Genomic DNA, 20,424 nt, shown 5'->3' on the forward strand with positions numbered 1-20,424 from the left:
AGTTACAGCTAAAGACATGTTTGCACATATGTCATCTCATTTAGTCTTCGCAGCCTTCTGGGTAAGAATAGAATGCCCAGTTTTTACATCAGGGAAGTGTGCAAAAGGTCACTAACATAAGTGGCCTCTGCATATCATAGACTGTGCAAGAGTGAAAAATACAGTTGGCAGAGACAAAAAGACTATGTACTGGAGAGATGACTACAGTTTTTAGTGGAGGAGATTAGGTTGGTTCAGGTGGTCAATGAATATTTGAAGAAAAGTTTAGTAAAAAGACTAAGTGGACCTGGAAAATATGCAGAATTCAGATGTGTTTAAGTGGGGAGTGAATTTCAGTGAATAGAATATTCTAGCAGAGATTGCATGGTGACGCTATGGAAGTGGATGCTGTAAATACAGACAAGAGCAGGATTGTAGAAGGCCTACAGTGAGCCTATTTGTCAGAGACGGTCCACCACCAGAAAACGCATTTTCCTTTTTTTCTCTCAAGCACTTTTGGTGGATAAGGACCTTGTTAGATAATCGGTCAATTGTTTTTACAGTAATGAAATGGCAGGTTTTCAGAATAATGACAACCCACTCAGTGAACGATTGGCGGGTACCTAGGAGTGTTCTTTGGTCAGTGAGAAGGAATAACTGTCCGTGGGAGAGAGGGTGGGTTTTTAAAGGTAATCACTAAGGTACAAGTGCCTCTCTTAATTCCCTGCTATACATTCTAGAATTGGCAACAGAGCTGAAGTGTCCAGGTGGCAGGTGTACCCTGGGACTGAAGAAAGTCGGAAGTCTCAAAGTGAGCTGTGAGGAGTTCCTGCTGATGGGGCTTCGATACCAACACCTGAGTTCCCCTTCTCCCAACATTGATTACTTCTCCATCCAACTGGACCTCACAGACAGCAGGAGTAAAATCACATACAAGGTGGAGTCTATGGGCTTATGTGTCTGGGTCCCCAGCTGAGAGCTGGTTCCCTGGGGGCACTTGTGCTGGCTCCTGTGTCAGCGAGGGTTCCTGTACGGTTGAGGGTGGAACAGCCTTAGGACTCACTGGAACTGCAGGCTTGTTCTGCCAGTAAGTGCTTAAAACAGGATTGATTTTGCACATAATATCCATGTGTAATTTCCCTTTTCTGGCAATCTTGTAGTTCTACCGTTGCAACTTAGAAAGGACCAGAATCAGGTTACATGCTCACCTTTCTCTCCCTTTCCCTTCAATATTCTTCAAGTTCTCATTTTTGCTTTTGTAACTCCTACTCTTTGATGCTTCATTTACTCCTTTATTAGACCCTCTTTTCATCTGTTGGAGGAAATCAAAGGGACCGCACACCCATTCAGCGAGGCCATAGGAAACTGGGAAAGAGGGAGTCCTGGTCCCACTGTTATGGCTGTAGCAGGGCCATCTCCATCTTTAGTCTCTTTTAAATTCTCCTTGCCTTTCTTCCTCTTGATCTCTTCTCATTGAAATGATGACAGAAGGTGAAGTCAATCTAAATGAAAGATTGACATGCTTCTCTACTAACTCATGTACTCTAATGTGTTTATTTGGGAAGCTGGAGTGGCTATGAACCTGCTGAGACAGTTCAGATTTTGTGCTGATTTAAGATGATCTGAGATGACATTTGTGAAATACCTCCATCTTTCAGTCTTACTTCTTGCTACGATTTCTCCTAAGAGACCCAGTTGAATGTTGAACATTATTACCACAGGAATTAATAAAACAAGGAACGATAAAGAAATGATTAAACAGGGTTGTAGTATTTTATAATTGAGAACTGGAAAAATTGTGAGGTGGTCTGGTCAAATTGATCAGGTAAAAATCACTTGGGGAATTTTGAAAGAAGAGATTTAAGTCTGACATTAATAGTTAGCCTGCCCCTGGGCCTGGGTTGCCTGGGTTCAAATGTTTACTTAACTAGCTGTGTGATTTTGTACTTTATGCCTCATTTTTAAGATCTTGCAATGGGCATAGCAGTACTTCTTATTGAGAGGGTTTAATGAGATGCTGCTTACAAAGCTTGGCACAAAGCTGAACAGCTAGTAAGCTCTACACATATTTTTTGCTAGTGAAAAAAACTGAAAATTGTTTTGGAAACAATTGGTTTAGCCCAAGCCCCCTATTTTATACTGGGGCCACAAAAATTGCATCTCTTGACCATACATGCATGGCTGAATCAAGACTAAACTCTCAGTCTCCTAATGATTAGTACATGTTTTCTGTTTGTTTTGACATGAAACTTCTCAGACTTTTAATGCTTTCTTATCTCTGTAAAAAACAAAATTTAGAGCCATTTTTCTTCCTCGTTGATTTTTCTTTTTCCTCGTATATTGATATAAGGGCTTTCTTTGTTGATATTTTCAGATTAGTTTTATTAGAAGTTTCCTCTCTCAAATGACCTTCCTGTATTATTTAGAATTAACTTATACCATAGTCAGTTTGGCATGTCATAAACAGATTCTTTTATGATTATAGTAGTATGCTCAATGGCAGAGGCTATTTTTTAAAAAAAGCACAGACAGAAAAAAGAAGAAAATGGAACTAGAGTATTTCTAATATTTATATATGTATATAAATGTATGTGTATATATATGCATACTTACACACACACACACACACACACACACACACACAGAGGGGGAGACATGCATATCAATCAGTTTATCGAATTGAATTCATATTATATTTGAAGTTTTATATCTTGTTATTTTATTATTTTTATGCTGGTATAATCCATCCTCATCAAGAGACTAACTGACTATTCACCCATAATTTCTTATAGGTTTAAAAATCTTTTCTTGTTTTTGTTTACCTTTTTAATCCACCTGAAATAAATTTTATCTTATTGTATAATAACAGAACAGTTTTTTTCCTAGTAGCCAAAATTTTCAACACTATTTGGTGAATAACGAACCAGTTTCCCATTGATTTTTTGATTGTTCTGTTGTATAGAAAGATATTATATGTCTGCTTCAAGGCTAGTTCTCTTATTCTTTAGATTTGCCCGCTTATTCTTGTGCCAGTACCTTATTACTCCAAAATAAAAGGTCTAAAATAGACTTTAATATTTTATTAGGCAAGTTTCTCCTCATGGTCCTCTTCAAAATTTTCTTATCTATTCTTAGTTCTAGATAAATAATTAATATTTATGTTAGTTTTTTTAAGCCCCTAATTATTTTTTATGAGGATTAGATTAAAATTATTTTGAGAAAAATTGGAATATTGGAACATTTACCATATTGATCATCTTTTCCAGGCAAAAGTTATCTCACTTCGTTGAGGCAAATGATCTTTGATATGTTTCTGTTAAGTTTGCAGTTTTCTTCATGTCACTTGCACACACTTATTAAGTCCAATCCTAGGCAGTTTGTTTTTGTGAAATTATTCTGGCTAGTCTTCTTTTCCTCCATTATTTCTTCTTTCCTGTTAAACAGGAAAGCTTAATTTCTTGGTCTAATTTTCTTTTGTCTGGCTTCTTTCTTGAATTCAATTATTCTAAAATTTTTTCAATTCTATAGGCTTTTAAAAACTGTACTAATTACATCTTCCACTTATGATGATAATTTTTCCTTTCTTTTTCAGTAATTATTCCTCTTTTTTCTGCTGTGTTCCCCACTGGTTTGGCCAGAATAATATTAAATACAGTGATGCTTATCAGAATCATTGTCTTGTACATTTTATCACTATTAACTGCACACACTGTCCTTTTTAATTCTTCTTGCCTTGAATTCATCTGTCTTTGAAATTCTTATAGTCACATCTGCAGAATTTTTGGATCATCCTTTTACGTTAAATCTCTGTATATAATTTTAAATGCCTCTCCAGTAAGGCAGATATAATTGGATGTTTAATTTCAGAGTATTTGTCTTAAACAAGAGAATATAGACTATATTTCTATAATAATGGATATCTGGTTTTTTCTATCATCTTGTTTTATGCTTTCTCGCTAATTAATAAAATCATCTTGCACTCTAGCTTATATTTTAATTGCCTTTGTCTTTACTTATTTAATATCCCATTTTAAAATTTAGTTCTAAATTGAAAATATTCTTTAACCTTTATTTTTAACATATTAAGTAAAAAATACAGTAAAGTCTTTTGGCCCCTTCATATATATTATGAGGTCTGATCCTATTTGTCCTTTCTCACTGCAATTACCCACCACCAGGCTTGGCTAACGTAATCTGCAACTTTAATTCTAGCATATCATCTTTATACCTTATGATACTTACTTCACCTTTTATTTCAAGGATACTCTTTTGACATTTGTATCCATTTTGTTAGTATGTTTCAAGTAATATTTGTTCAGGCTTAACCTCTAGGTTTAATATTTCTTATTGTTCAGCACCAATCCTTTTATACTATGATTTCCTCATTCTTGTTTTAATTATAAATCTTCAAATGCTTTTCAATGGCACATTAGGACTACATAGTCTAAACTCTCAGAATTATCACTCCCGTATGGGAGGGAGAGGAGTTGTCACCTTTGTTTCTCTAGCTTTTCTCTCTTTCTCTGAGCCTTGCTGGCTAGTTTCTGAAATTCCAGGCTGAGGAGTGGGTGGTTTGGGAGGAATGTTGGAGAGAGAGGTCTTATTTGACCAGGCATCAATGGAATATGGCTTTGTGCTCTCTGAGTTGGGTGGATGTTTCAAGCTGCTTCTTAGTCTTGGTGCAATTTCATTGTTCTCCTGGAGATTCCCCACTGAAAAGGCCTCTCATCTTTTCTAACCTGAATGGTCAATTGCAGTTCCTCCCAGTGCTCCTAGGATATGACCTCCACCTCCAGCTTCTTTCTGTGGAGATTTTTGGCTTCTCACAGATGCACCTAAAGGTCAGGGACCCAGATGACCCTAGACCAACCCTCTGTCCCACTTGCTCCGTATCTGAGAGCACTCACATATTCCTTCCTGCTGCAGACAAGGACTAGAGACTGATCCCAGCACAGATACCATGTTTCTTCTGCCTCTGGCCACTTAGCTTCCTCAGGGATGAGCCCAACATCAATCCTCTGTGTGCTCCACTGGTAAAAAAACACATTTAAGGCTAGTGTGATAGAAACTTCCTTCCTGACACCTGGGACAAGGGATGCAGCATTGCCCCCCCTTCCCCTCCTCTTCACAGAGGGCATACAGTGTGTGGCATCAAGGTGGTGACTCAGCACAACACAGAGCAACTTTTGTCTGTAAATAAATCTCTTTCTCTGACTTCTCTCAACCCTTTTATATCCTTAGATTGGGTGAGAAGGTTCTAGAGTCTGGAACTGGTTCTAGACAATTTGTTTTGTTAATTCTGCCTACAGTACCTGTCTCACATTTTCTTTGAAATGCTCTCTCTTGGAACTTCAGTTGAGACTAAGCCAAGAAGAACTTCATTTTAAACATTCCGTTATGTAAGTATCCAGTGTTCAGCAGTACTGCATTCATGTGGCTCTGATCATTAAGCCTGGTCTCCCAATAATGGGGGACATCAAATTCTGTGATGACCAGTTATCTTCTGCTGAGGATCCTTTCTGCCCTTAGCACTTGTTGGGACCTCAGATCCCAGGATGCAAGTTCATGATTTCTCTGGAGATCCCCACAATGAGAGCCTCTTCCTCATAGCTCTTTCACTTGGGGGAGGTGTATTTCTAGCCTGAAGAGTTACTTGCAATTTTGATGACCTACTCCTCACTTGGAGACCCAGGGTCCTAATTAATACACAACTGAGCAAACGTCCTTCAGTTTCATGAGCAGCTATTATAAGGACAGGTTCCTTCATCCTGCCATTGTCACTTTTGAAACCTACAAGAGGTGGATGGGGTGGCCAGGGGAGGTTGGTTGTGTGTGCCAGACACTGTTAGTGCTTCACTTTGTTTTTTATTAAGATTAAAAAAATTAGTTATTTATTTGGCTCTGCCAGATCTTAGTTGTGGCATTCAGTTCAGTTCAGTTCAGTCGCTCAGTCGTGTCCGACTCTTTGCGACCCCATGAACCGCAGCACACCAGGCCTCCCTGTCCATTACCAATTCCCTGAGTCCACCCAAACCCATGTCCATCGAGTCAATGATGCCATCCAGCTATCTCATCCTCTGTCATCCCCTTCTCCTCCTGCCCTCAATCTTTCCCAGCATTAGGGTCTTTTCCAATGAGTCAGCTCTTCACATCAGGTAGCCAAAGTATTGGAGTTTAAGCTTCAACATCAGTCCTTCCAAGGAACACCCAGGACTGATCTCCTTTAGGATGGACTGGTTGGATCTCCTTGCAGTCCAAGGGACTCTCAAGAGTCTTCTCTAACACCACAGTTCAAAAGCATGAATTCTTCAACGCTCAGCTTTCTTTATAGTCCAACTCTCACATCCATACATGACCAATGGAAAAACCATAGCCTTGACTAGATGGACCTTTGTTGGCAAAGTAATGTCTCTGCTTTTTAATATGCTGTCTAGGTTGGTCATAACTTTCCTTCCAAGGAGTAAGCGTCTTTTAATTTCATGGCTGCAGTCACCATCTGCAGTGATTTTGGAGCCCAGAAAAATAAAGTCAGCTACTGTTTCCACTGTTACCCCATCTATCTGCCATGAAGTGATGGGACTGGATGCCATGATCTTAGTTTTCTAAATGTTGAGCTTTAAGCCAACTTTTTCACTTTCCTCTTTCACTTTCATCAAGAGGCTGTTTAGTTTTTCTTCACTTTCTGCCATAAGGGTGGTGTCATCTGCATATCTGAGGGTATTGATATTTCTCCCGGCAATCTTGATTCCAGCTTGTGCTTCCTCCAGCCCAGCATTTCTCATGATGTACTCTGCATATAAGTTAAATAAGCAGGGTGACAATATACAGCCTTGATGTACTCCTTTTCCTATTTGGAACCAGTCTGTTGTTCCATGTTGTGGCATGCAAGCTCTTAATTGTGGCATGTGGGATCTAGTTCCCCAACCAGGGATCGAACCTTGGCCTTTTGCATTGAGAGTGCAGTGTCTTAGCCACTGGACCACTAGGCAAGTCCTAGTGCTTTACTTTGGCCATCTCTTGTAATCCTCACTCAGTACTTGCGACCTCTAGGACATCCATGTGTAGGTGGAGGAAATCAAGATTTAGAAGTTAAGTGACTTGTCCAAAGTCATATAAACCATATGTGCTAGACATGGAATCAAAAGAATAGTTCCTTCTAATGCCAAAATTGGTGTTCCACCTCAACCCTGGCTAAATATTGGAATTACCAGAGAACTTTTAGAAAACCAAGTTGTTTTTTTTTTTAATCTTCTCCTTAGGAAAGTTAAATTAGAACATCTGGAAATGGAATTTGGGCATCAGTATGTGATTAAAATGTCTCTAAATGATTCAGATTGCTGCTGGATGCACCCTCTAGTCTGTGGCTTTGTGTTAAATATCATGCAATTTACCTTGCTATTATATCACTAGCTTCATTTATAGTTTTCCCCTTTAACTTTTCTTTCTCCTTCCAAAGTCAGAGAGCGCGTGGTTGCCTGTCTATATTAGACCTGGCTTTCCCAATCAGATTCCAAGAGCTGCGTTCATGGCCATGTTTATTCTGGAAGTGGATCAGTTCATCTTGACCTCATTGACTACATCGGTTCTGGACTGTGAAGAGGATGAGACCCCCAAACCCTTGCTGGTGTTCAACATTACTAAAGCCCCGCTTCAGGGCTATGTGACTCACCTGTGGGATCACACCAGACCAGTGTCCTCCTTCACCTGGAAGGACCTAAGAGATATGCAGATTGCCTATCAGCCACCAAACAGCAGCCATTCTGAGAGGAGACTTTATGAGGTGAGAGGGAAGAGAGACAAAGCTGCTAGACTCTTTGGTATTCAGAGAGTCATTGAAGAGGCCACTTCTCTTTAGCCTGCAGGTTAGCTTGTATGGTCATTGCCTCAGAAGACAATTAATCACTGCAAATCAGGATGCAAATCAGGCAGGTGATGCAAATGAACAAACCCATCTGGAGGGAGATTGGGGGGAAGTGAGGAAGGAGCTGGCAATTTAGGAAGCAGATGTAACTCAGCTCCAGCTGACTGCTGCATGTGAGAATATGGATGTACCCAGTGTTGCTGTAGCTTTCCTTTTTCAAGAAAAGTTGGAAAGCTCTACTTTGTTTTGGTAAAAATATTTCAAATTCATAATACAAGTGAATGTTTATGCAAAACTGAAATAGACTCACAGACCTAGAAAACAAACTTGTGGTTATTAAAGGGGGTAGGGGAGGGGGAAGGACAAAGTAGAGGTATGGGATTAATAGATAAAAACTACTGTGTATAAGGTAGATAAACAACAAAGATATACTGGATAGTATTGTAGGGAATTGTAGACCATTTCTTGTAATAATTTATAATGAAGTATTACCTGCAAAAATAATGAACCACCATGCTATATACCTGAAACTAATATAACATTGTTAATCAACTATACTTCAGTTAAAAAGTTTCAACTTTTAAACGTAGAAGACATTGTAAATTTAAAACATAAAATACCACCTGCAAAGCATTTCTGAGGCCACATTTGGCCCCAGGTTCACCAGTTTGAGAACTCTGGTGTCTCCAACAGCCTTCTTGCATTACATAGACCATTGAAGTTAGAGATGGTCTAACTTCTATTTGTTTATAATTCTTTCATTAATAAATTATTTTCTGTTATTTTCCATCAAGGTTTTCTACTGGAATCCTTAATTTTAAGTAATAATGCTTACTCAGGGTAGGAGATTCCATATTCTCATTAAAATGACTCATTTCACTATCACTTTCTATCAGGAAAGTCCTCTTTCTATCTAATCTAAATCGTTTCTGCTATTTCTGCCTCTCTCCTCCTGTTTTGTATCCAGTGAGAGTAGAGAACAGCTGGTTACAGACTTGTACATAATAACCCTTCACAAACTTGTAGACTTACCAGCAAGTTGATTCAAAAATGATGGAAAATTTAAATAAGCAGGTTAACACAGACTTGAGTTCAGGTCTATTAAGGAAAATATGTGTCCCTGGGGTTACCAAATTGCCCTCTATCCAGTTTAGGCATTTTTAGCATTTAGTCTCAAGGGCAGACTATAAATGCCATGCTTTGCCCTTTACTTTTATTTTCTTCACTTCATAATAGTAAGTGGCAACTGGTTTTTTCTTTCCTGTCTTCACTTCTCATTTCTTCCATAGCATGAGGTAATTTCTCTTTAGATGTCCAGGTTTATCTCATGTTCACAAATAAAGCACTGCTACTCTGTCTGCTTTGTATGTGTTATGTCTGGCGTGGTACAATGTAACACTAAAGCAGAACCTGTCCAAATGTGTGCTTTTTTTGGTTTGTTTTGTTAGAAGGTGACTTTTTCAATTTTCTCAGTGGAGATTTTGCACTGTTGAGTTATTTTGGCCAGAAGCCACCTGGAGTGGGATTTCTGAGAGCAGAGAAATGGCCGGTGTGCGTTAAGCTAGCCGATCCTTCCCTCAGCTGTTACACCAGGTAGTCTGTTCTTGTAGGCATGAAAATCCAACTTCACTCTAGTAGGTACTACATTTATCTTAGAGGAAAGTTCCTTAGTGATAGGGCTCAAACTAATATATATTTATATTAGACCTCCAAAATGATAGCCCCCATATCAGTATAGTTTCATCTTCAACGTATTTATTTGTCACTCTTGAATCTCTTTCTTTTTTTATGTAGTATTTGCTGATGTGGTACTATCTGATTGTTTCTTTTATCCTCTCAAATGGACCACACATTCTTCAAAAGTAGGTGGTCTGCCTTCCTTTACAGTATTATACCTCATCCTCTCTGTCAGCACCTGGTGTAATACACACGTAGCATGTAATAAAGCTCAAAATGTGTAAGCCTACTTATTAGCTATGGAATTCAAGGGAGCAAATAAAATAAAGATATTTAATAATATAGCTAGTGGGATAGTTGCCTGTAGATCAGGATCTCTGCAACATTGTTGGCATTTTGAATTGGCTAATTCTTTGTTATAAAGACTGACCTGGTCATGGTGGGATGTAATTAATAGTAGCCTCCTGGGCTTCTATCCACTAGATGCCTGTAGCTCTTCCATGGCCATACATATTTGTGAGACCAAAAATGTTTTCAGATGTTCCCAAATGTCCCCTGGGGGGTGAAAGAGAACCACTACTCTAGATCCTACATCTTTGTGAGAAGCTGAAGTGGTCTGATGCTGGACTGATGTAGTCCCCTGAACAAATGCAGGGACACATTGCTAGCATATTTGCTTATTTCAGGTTAAGAACTTCATTCACAGAGAAGAAAATTTAAAAACACTGATAAATTAAGGAATAAGACATAGAGCTGGAAAAAGTGAGATTACATTGTCAAAAATGAGGTCAGGCAACAGCAGAAACCTGAATTAGTTTTGCCTCCGTCTGCGGTATATATATATATCCCAGAATTAATGGTATTTTATATTATAAATTGTCAATATGTAGTTCATATTCAACTGTTTGTTTGCAGGTGGAGTTGGAGGTCTATGACTTCTTCTTTGAGAAGAGTGCACCTATTACAGTCCACATCTCCATCAGAACAGCAGATACAAATGCCCCGCGAGTGTCCTGGAACACAGGTGAAGTGCAATATAGGCGTCAAACAGAATAGGGAAGGGAAGACAAAGTACACTGGTCAGTGAAAAAAGGTAGCTTTATTCCCATTTTACACACAAAGCAACTGAAACCAGATAGGCTATGGGTATCTAGCTGGTTTTTTGGTTTTGTTTTTCCTACTGTCAGAGTGAGAAATTTAAATTGAGGATTCTCGTGTCCTGAAACTAAGTTCTTTCCTCTACAGGAGATAAGCCAAAAGGTCCCTTTCAGCTGATTAAGGCAAAAAAGTGACTGTTTGTGATACTGAGCATATTTGGACTGAGAGAGAAAAGGTCTCCAACTCAAAATTGTTCAAAGGAATCAAAGAAAGACATAAACTATAATCTATTATCTTATTTTTAAGTTGGGTTGTATGGACATGAAAATACATAATTAAGAGTTTAAACTGCTTTATCTTCTTATTTTTAATATATAACTGACTTAGAATCTTACATTAGTTATAGGTATACAATATAGAGTTTCAATATTTTCACATATTATACTCCATTTAAAGTTATAAAATATTGGCTATATTCCTGGTATTGTACAATATATCCTTGTGGCTTATTTATTTTATACTTAGTAGTTTGTACCTCTTAATTCCTTCTCCCTATATTGCACCTCCCCCCTTCCTTTTTCCCACTGGTAACCACTAGTTCTCTGTATCTGTGAGCCTGTTTCCGTTTTCTCATATTCATTTGTTTTATTTTTCAGACTCCATACATAAATGATAAAATAGTGTTTGTCTCTCTCTGATATATTTCACTAAGCACAATATGCTTTATGTGCATCCACATTGTTGCAAATGGCAAAATTTCACTCTTTATTATGGCTGAGTAATAATCCATTGTATATATAAACCATATCTTCTTTATCCTTTCATCTCTTAATAGACACTTGGGTTGTTTTCATATGGTGGCTATGGTAAATAATACTGCTATGAACATTAGAATGCATGTATCTTTTCAAATTAGTGTTTTTGTTTTATTCCGGTATACTCAGCAGTGTCGGAGAAGGTGATGGCAGCCCACTCCAGTATTCCCAGGGACGGAGGAGCCCAGTGGGCTGCCGTCTGTGGGGTCGCTGAGAGTCGACCACGACTGAGTGACTTCACTTTCACTTTTCACTTTCATGCACTGGAGAAGGAAATGGCAAACCACTCCAGTGTTCTTGCCTGGAGAATCCCAGGGACGGAGGAGCCTGGTGGGCTGCCGTCTATGGAGTCGCACAGAGTCAGACACGACTGAAGCGACTTAGCAGCAGCAGCAGCAACTCAGCAGTGTAATTGCTGGGTCATATGGCAGTTTTATTTCTAGTGTTTGGAGAAACCTCTCTACTATTTCCTACAGGGGCTACACCAATTTTGTTTTTGTTGTTCAGTCACTCAGTTGTGTCTGTATCTTTGTGACCTATTGGACTGCAACATGCTAGGTTTCTCTGTCCTTCACTATCTCCTGGAGTTTGCTCAAACTCATGTCCATTGATTTGATGCTGCCATCCAACCATCTCATCCTCTGTCGCCCTCTTCTCCTGTCCTCAATCTTTCCTAGCATTAGGGTCAGTGTACGAGGTTCCCTTTTCTCTATATCCTTGCCATCATTTGTTATTTGTGTTCTTTTGATGACAGTCATTCTGAGAGGTATGAAGTAATATCTCAATTGTGCTCTTGATTTGCATTTCTCTGATGACTAGCAATGTTGAGCATCTTTTCATGTGCCTGTTTGCCATCTATGTATTTTCTTTGGGAAAATGTCTATTCAAATCTGACCGTTTTAAAATTGGATTATTATTATTATTTGCTGTTGAGTCATGTGAGTTGTTTATATGCTTGTATATTCACTAAGTTGTCTTTTCATTTTGTTGATGGTGTCTTTTACTGCGCAAGTTTCATTTACTATATACTTGCCTTTACTAGTGGGTTTTTCTTTTCCTACAGAGTCTTACTTCTTGTTGTAGCCCATTCTTTTCTTTTCCACTTAGAGAAGAGCCTTTAACATTTCTTTAAGAATTGGTTTAATGTGGATGTACTCTTTCAGTTTTTGCTTGTAAGTTCTTTATCACTCCTTTAATTTTGAATGATAATCTTGCTGGATAGAATATCTTAGGTTGTAGGTTTTTCCTGTTTAGCACTTTAAATATATCATGCCATTCCCTTTTGACCTGCAAAGTTTCTGCAGAAAAATCCATTAATAGCCTTGGGGAAGGAGGGTTCCCTTGTGCCTGATTCTTTGTTTTTCTCCTGCTGCCTTTAGAATTCTCTCTTTAACTTCTGCCATTTTAATTATGATATGTTTTGGTGTGGTTCTCTTTGGTTTCATCTTGTTTTGGACCCTCTATGCTTCCTGCACCTGGAAATCTGTTTCCTTCTTCGGGTTCAGAAGTTTTCACCCATAATTTCATCAAATATCCTTTGACCTCTTTCATTCTTTCTTTTTCTAGGACCTCTGGAATGTAAATGTTATTATGCTTGATGTTGTTCCAGAAGTCCCTTAAACTGTTTTCAGTTTTTAAAATTTGTTTTTCTTTTTGTTGTTCTGACTGGATATTTTCCATTATTCTATCTTCCAGAACACTATATGTCCTCTGTGTCACTTAGTCTGTTAATTATTTCTAGTGTATTTTTCATTTCAGTTATTGTATACCTCAGTTTTGACTTTTTCAAATTCTCTAGTTCATCTATTCTTTCCCCCGAGTTAGCATTCTTATTATGAATCTTTAAATTCTTTATCTGGTAATTCATTCATCTCTGTTTCACTGGTTGGTTTTACAGGTTTCTTTTTTCCTTTCATTTGAAATAAAATTCTCCATCTTCCTGCTTTGGTTAACTTTTTCTGTCTCTATAAAATGAGGCAAAAGTTACCCATCGTGGTCTTAAATGTATGTCCTTATGTGGGAACATCCCTGTACAGTCTGCGCATGTTCCGCGTGGATTTCATGGAAGTGCTAGATTTGACATGAACACAACTCATGTCTTTCCTCAGAGTGTAGTGGCCTCTTATTGACTTGGTAGGTGTTGCAGGAGACAGAGGAGCTAGAGCCAGAGCCAGATGTGAGCCAGGGCTTCTCTGCTCAGTTGCCAATATCACCACCCTATTGGGGTAGGGCCATATCCCAGGGTACTGGAGCAATAGCCATGAGGGCTGGGCCCAAGCCAGCTCCATCCCCCACAACTGGACACTCTCCTCAGCTGTGGCAGCCTCATTCTAGTGGGGAACTGTGCCTCTGAGCAAGTGGGGCTGGGAAAATCCTCTCAGCATGGGCCGGGGCATGCATTGAGGCAGTTATAAGAAGCCAGCCAGTGTCCTGAGCAATTTCAATCTGCTTTCTCTGTCTTGTGTCAGGAGTAAACAAGAATGCGTAGGTTTTTCATGAGCAGAGTCTAGATCTCTTACAGCCCTGCTGTCAGTCCTACTGGTTTTCAAACCAGCCAACGGTCTTCTCACCGTTTGACCCCAGGGCTGGTGCACCCAGTGTATGGTTCAAGCCACTCACTCCCCAGGGATGTTTTCATCCTTGTAATGCCCCTCCTGTCCTGTGGCCCCTCCTAGGGGTGCAGGCCCCTACGTGATTGCTTCTCTCCCCTTCTTGCACAACTTTGTGTGGATCTTTCTTTTAGCCTTGGTTGCATATCGGTCTTTCTGTCAGTCTTCAGTCCATTTCCGATGAGAACTGATCCATGTGTAGATGTATTTTTCATGTGTTCATAAGGTGGGAGGGAGAGGGGAGGTAAATTCTGCATCCTCCTACTTTGCCATGTCGATTTCCTCCTGCTTTACATCTTTTAAAAGAAGGCTTTGTACTGTTTCTCATTTCTGAGAAGACTTACAATGCAGTGTATATATTTAGATCAGATGTAAATGTGAAATGTAAGTGAAGATTTTTTCCTTTCCCACTGATACCATCAATGGCATTCAAAATGTACTTATAAGCAGTGTTGGTAGGTTCATTTAACACAGAAAATATCTCTGTCTGATTTAAATCCTCAGATGGCAGCTTATATGGATTATCTTTTGTGTGTGTGTGTGTATGTGTGTGCTTGCACATGGGTAACACATCATGTGTGTGTTTATAGATATGTGAGTTTCAGTAGGGATGAACAATGTCAGTTGGGTATCCTTCATTTACAATCTGGTTTTCTGTCCTGCTCTACCTCTATTTGAGGATAATGAGAGAAAAGAAGGAATTGGTGACCTAAAGTTTGATGCTTTTGAATTGTGGTGTTGGAGAAGACTCTTGAGAGTCCCTTGGACTGCAAGGGGATCAAACCAGTCAATCCTAAAGGAAATCAACCCTGATTATTCATTGGAAGGACTGATGCTGAAACTCCAATACTTTCGCCACCTGATGCAAAGAACTGGAAAAGACCCTAATGGGGGAAGGATTGAGGGCAAGAGGGGAAGGGGGCAACGGAGGATGAGATGGTTGGATGGCGTCACCGACTCAATACTCAATAAATATGAGTTTGAGCAGACTCCAGGAGATAATGAAGGACAAGGAAACTTGGTGTGCTATAGTTCATGGGGTTGCAAAGAGCTGGACATGACTTAGCAACTGAATAACAACAAAGTTTAGTATACAGCATAGAGACTTAATGGTCTGCATGTGTATGTGTGATCTGTGAAACCTAGGCTTGTTAAGAGCTCCGGATCTGGTTTTCACTACTTTGGACATCAGAATTCTTTTTAAAATAAAATTTTATTTGTTATGAACTTAATATAAGATCATTGAAAACTTGGAAAGCACACTAAGTAGAGTTAATAGTAATGAATAAGTGAATGAAATAATAATTGTTAGATAAAGTTATTCATTACTCTACCACGAAACATAATCACCATTAATATCTTGCTACATAAATTTCTAGTGTTTTTGCTTGCTCCTCTGCTGCATCCCATGATGCCTTGTTCTTTGGTATACTGTGCACTCTTGACTTCAAAATCCTTATTACCAGCCACAGAGATTCTTTACATGTGCTTGTCCTCCTTTCATCCCTCCTTCCCTGCCTTCTTTCCTTCTACTCTCTTCTTCTCCCTCACTTCTCTCTCTTTCCTTCCTCTCTCTCTCTCTTTTTGTTTCTTTTAGTATTCCTGTGTGTCTTAACTCAGGTTCCCTAGCAAAGAGCCCCTGAAGCAGATTATATGCACTAACCCTGTACTGAAATCTGGAGTAAGGGGAAGGGACGTTGGGAGTTTGGAGGGTAGCAAATAAAAAGGTGGTTTGACTGAGCTGGTCATAGCTTTACAAGAAAATAAAGCTTATTGCTCAATAGTGCTGATGTCTCCAGGAGAAGATGGAAACATTCTGCGTGGGAAGAGTCAGGGGTACGGTTGGGAAGGGACGAAAAACCCCATGTCAGCATTTTCCATCTCTCCTCTCACCTCAGTCAGTTTGCCTCACTGGGGTTAACTTCCCACATGCCCAGGGTTGTGTCACTTGGCTCTTCTTAGCAGTCACTGTACAAATTCCTTGAGTCCCATGGTGAGAGACCTGGCCACGGTCACAGGGAAGGTCATGCCAAAACTTGGCCTGGTGGGCACTTGAGGTAAGTGATATCAGAAGATGAAGCAATGATGGTGGCCAGGGCTTTACTGGGTGGGGATTGTGGGAAATTTGTTGGAGCTGTCAGGCTAGAAAGTGGGCAATTGGTCAACATCGGGGGCAGGGGAAGCTAGGCAGATTTGAGGGGAAGCATTAATGTATTAACTGTGTCTACCAGTACACACAGTTTTTAAATTTCATCCACTCGTTTCTTTTTTTTTTTTTAATTGGAGGGAAATTACTTTTCAAGGTTGTGGTGGTTTCTGCTGTACAACAATATGAATCAGCCTTGATACACAACAATGTTAATCAGCCCTCCCTCTTAATCCCTCCCATCCCACCCCTCTAGGTTTTGACAGAGCACCAGGCTGAGCTCCCTGTGTTACACAGCAACTTCCCATTAGCTATCTATTTTACACATAGTAATGTATATACTTCAGTGCACCTTCTCAATTCATCCCACCCTCTCCTTCTCCTGTTGTGTCCACAAGTTCATTCTCTATGTCTATGTCTCTATTCCTGCCCTGCAAATTGGTTCATCAGTACCATTTTTTAATAGATTTGTATATGTGTGTTAGTATATGATATTTGTTTTTCTCTTTCTGACTTACTTCACTCTGTATAACAGGCTCTAGGTGCACCTACCTCAGTTCAACTGACTCAAAATCGTTCCTTTTTATGGCTGAGTAATATTCCGTGGAATATATGTACCACAACTTCTTTATCCGTTTACTGGTTGATGGACATTTTGGTTGCTTCCATGTCCTAGCTATTGTAAATAGTGCTGCAGTGAACATTAAGGAAAATGGATCTAGCCACTATGGAGAATAGTAGGGAGATTCCTTAAAACACTAGGGATAAAACTACCATATGACCCAGCAATCCCACTACTGGGCTTACACCGTGAGAAATCCATAATTCATAAAGACACTTGTTTCTTTGAAAGACTTTGCTCCCTTTCAAGATTCTCTTCAGTCTGTTGACCCACCAGCTCTACTGGGTAATGGGAATGGTTGATGGTACTACAGCTCCCTGTCTCTAACTGCAGTGTTCAGTCTGGTTGCTGTATTCTTGGCTCTGAGCAGCACTTTCCTTTCTCCCCGATTCCCTTCAGCATGCTGGGTCCAAGGAGAAGCTTTTATTGTTAAATTCCTCTAGTTACAAAAGCCACTACCTTATTAGAGTCTAGACTAAAACACAACCCTCATTACAAAGTGTCAGACTCTTCCTGTCTAACACCATTAAACACTCTCCTAGCATAGTAGCTCTGTATTTGTACATTTAACGAATATTTAACCACTTTAATACTCTATCCTGTGGGCTACTTATGCTCTTAGAATTTATGTGTGAAAGCACTTCTGACTCTTGCCCACTTAAAATATGTGAACGCAGCCTTTGAAAAATTCCTTGTGTACATTTTTGAACTAGAGACCCGTGTGAACATAACATCTGTTATTTCTTTCTAGTATTTATTTTTGGCACCATTGTGCCTGTAAAGGATAGATCATAAGGAACCAGTCATCAGGTTAGAGTTAATAGGACTAATAGTAAAAATGTTACTTAAAAGCTAAATTAGAGTTTCTTTAGAAGCTTTTGAAGTTACAATTTTTACCTAGTTTTGTGAGTGAAAATTTATTACTCTTGTCTTAAAGTAGTCATCTTGGCATTCTGTAGAAATTTCCAGGACATTTTTTTTGTTTGTTTGTTTTCTCTTGTAGGTCTGAATCTCCTGGAGGGACAGTCTAGGGCCATCACGTGGGAACAGTTTCAGATTGTGGACAATGATGACATTCATGCTGTCCAGGTAGTCATTGTGGATGGCCTGCAGCATGGACGGCTTACTCTGAGAGGTGAAGGAACAAACTTTGTAACTTAGAATCAAACCCAACAATTATTTTCCCCAAAAGCAAATCATATTTAACAGGATATATGTGGTATTTCTTGGGCTCCATTTCTCAGTGAATTATCATATTCCCTAGGTCCAGAGATCTTGAAACCCTTGACTTTTGTAGTACATGCTCAAATCAATGGATGACCATTTATGAATGATATTTTATGTTTGAGCCATTATTTAAATCTCAGATTTGCTTTCTGAACCCATGTAGGGGTCCTTCTAAATATACTCCTTAACTAATTATTTTAGCCTGGTTTAAAGACAAAATATTTCCTTTTCATTTCTCTGGTTCAGAGAAATGCAATGAAAAACAGAAAAAGATGTTGTTAATACTTTAGTAATTATGCTCTTATGTCATTAGTAGCAGCTACCATAGTTTAAAAGAAATGGGTTTATAATTATAAGGGTGGTAGTTAACAAAGTAGTGGCCCTAATAAAAATATCCATAGTTAGTAATAATATAGTCTATTCCTTGTAATGAGCTCAGAGGAATTAATTCCATTATTATCTTAATTTACATATTTGTAAAGCAGAAAGAGAACTCTTGTTTATCATTATGTGTGATTAGGAATTCTGAAAAAATAAAATAAAAATGATAAATTCTCTTGCCTAATCCTAGGACAATTGGAGCTTAGCTCAAGGCTGGATGTATAAATTAGGATGGGTATTCAGTTGCATGTAAGAAAAATCCAACTGTAGCAACTTAAACCTTTAAGAGTTACTTTCTCCTTATGACAAGTTACATAGAGGTGGATGTTCTGTATTTATGATGCCAGCAGCTCTTTTCTGCCCTGTCAGTGGACACAGAATGGTACCTACACATCTAGGCTTCTAATGAGCATTAGGGGAAGGAAGAAAGAAAAGGAACAATAAAAAAAAAGCTATGCCATCTAAGTTTTCTCTGCTTAACAACTTTTCCCAGGAGCCTGAAGAAATGAAGTCTAATTATATCTCTTACTTAGTTACATACTACCCCCTGGGTGCAACAGAGTGTGGGAACCTGAGTATTTTTAAATGGTTATATCGCCATTCCAAATAAGACTAGGATTCTGGTACTGAGAAAGAAGAGAAAGTGGCGGACGGGCAAGTAACCCATAGTGTTCACTATACTCATGTTTAATCTATAAAACCATCTGGAGTGGGAAAAGCTATGGGCCATCTGCAGAAAGAATTGAAATATTAGTCGTTGTGCAGAGTGAAGCAATGTGTATCAATACTATAGAAATGAAGCACAGAGTCATACCCCATAATGATATTCCGGCTCAGAGGAGGCAGAAAATAGTACAAACATTTATTAAGCATTTACTTTGTGCCCAATTGTGCATAGTATTCTACATACTTTATCTCACATCAACTTTATGAAGCAAGGTACTTATTCTTACTTTGCAAATGAGAACCTGAGACTAAGAGAAATTGACTTGTCTAAGGTCTAGAAAGTGGCTGAGCTGGTATGTGAACTCAAGCCATTTGCTACCACAGCTCAAGCTCTTGGTCATTAAGCCAGTGATTCGCAAACGTTAGCATGCATTAGACTCTAGGAGTGCTTGATAAAACATGGATTGCTGAGTTCCAGTAGCAGAATTTCTGATTCAGTAGGTCTGGGGTAGGGTCTGAGAACTTGCATTTATAATGACTTCCCAAATGGTGCTGATGTTGCTAGTTTGAAGCCACTACTCTAAGAAGTGCTGTCGGCTGATAACAATGAATTGAAGAACAATTAATACTTCTTGTAGATACACTATATTTGAGCTCTCTCATTCTTAAGAGGGAATGTTAGGTAGGTATTATTATCTCTGTTTTATATATGGGTCTCAAATAAATTAAATACCTTGCCTAAGTCCACCCTGCTAATAAGTGTTACAACTAGCTAGTATTCAAAACTGGGTCTTTGGAGCCCCAGAGCCCACTAAACAATCTATGGTTTTTCCAGGTGAGGAAAGTATTGGCTGCCCTACTTTCCATTTCACACCTGCTCCTGTAGTGCTGCTTTTACTAACCTGCTGCCTCCATATCTTTCTCATTCTGCCTCATCTCTGTTCTTTCCATCAGGGGGGAAGGGGTTTCTCTTCACCGTGGCTGACCTTCAGGCTGGAGTTGTTCGATATCATCATGATGACAGTGACTCCACCAAAGACTTTGTGGTCTTCAGGATATTTGACAGCCAACACAGCATCCAACATAAGTTTCCCATCAACATCTTGCCCAAAGATGACAGTCCGCCATTCCTCATAACAAATGTTGTGATTGAACTGGAGGAGGGGAAGACCATACTAATCCAGGGTTCCATGCTGAGAGCTTCAGATATGGACTCCAGTGATGACTACATCTTCTTTAATATCACGAAACCCCCACAAGCTGGAGAAATCATGAAGAAACCAGCGCCAGGACTGATAGGTGAGTGCTGGGCAGTTAAGATCATTTGTGTCAGAATTTGTACT

General features: G+C 39.2%; 1 protein-coding gene across 1 annotated transcript in view; it reads left to right on the forward strand.

The window, feature by feature from the left end:
- Window positions 1–20,424, forward strand: part of FREM1 (FRAS1 related extracellular matrix 1) — a 148,610-nt gene that overhangs the window by 12,586 nt on the left and 115,600 nt on the right. The window contains exons 4-8 of the mRNA XM_081500121.1: window positions 720–916; window positions 7,436–7,759; window positions 10,433–10,541; window positions 17,811–17,942; window positions 20,036–20,380. Of these exons, the coding sequence (XP_081356247.1) occupies window positions 720–916; window positions 7,436–7,759; window positions 10,433–10,541; window positions 17,811–17,942; window positions 20,036–20,380 (1,107 nt within the window). The remainder of the gene's footprint in view (window positions 1–719; window positions 917–7,435; window positions 7,760–10,432; window positions 10,542–17,810; window positions 17,943–20,035; window positions 20,381–20,424) is intronic.

This window comes from Giraffa tippelskirchi, chromosome 1 (assembly GCF_054371585.1).
Source record: "Giraffa tippelskirchi isolate mGirTip1 chromosome 1, T2T-mGirTip1v1.2.pri, whole genome shotgun sequence".
Taxonomy (NCBI): domain Eukaryota; kingdom Metazoa; phylum Chordata; class Mammalia; order Artiodactyla; family Giraffidae; genus Giraffa; species Giraffa tippelskirchi.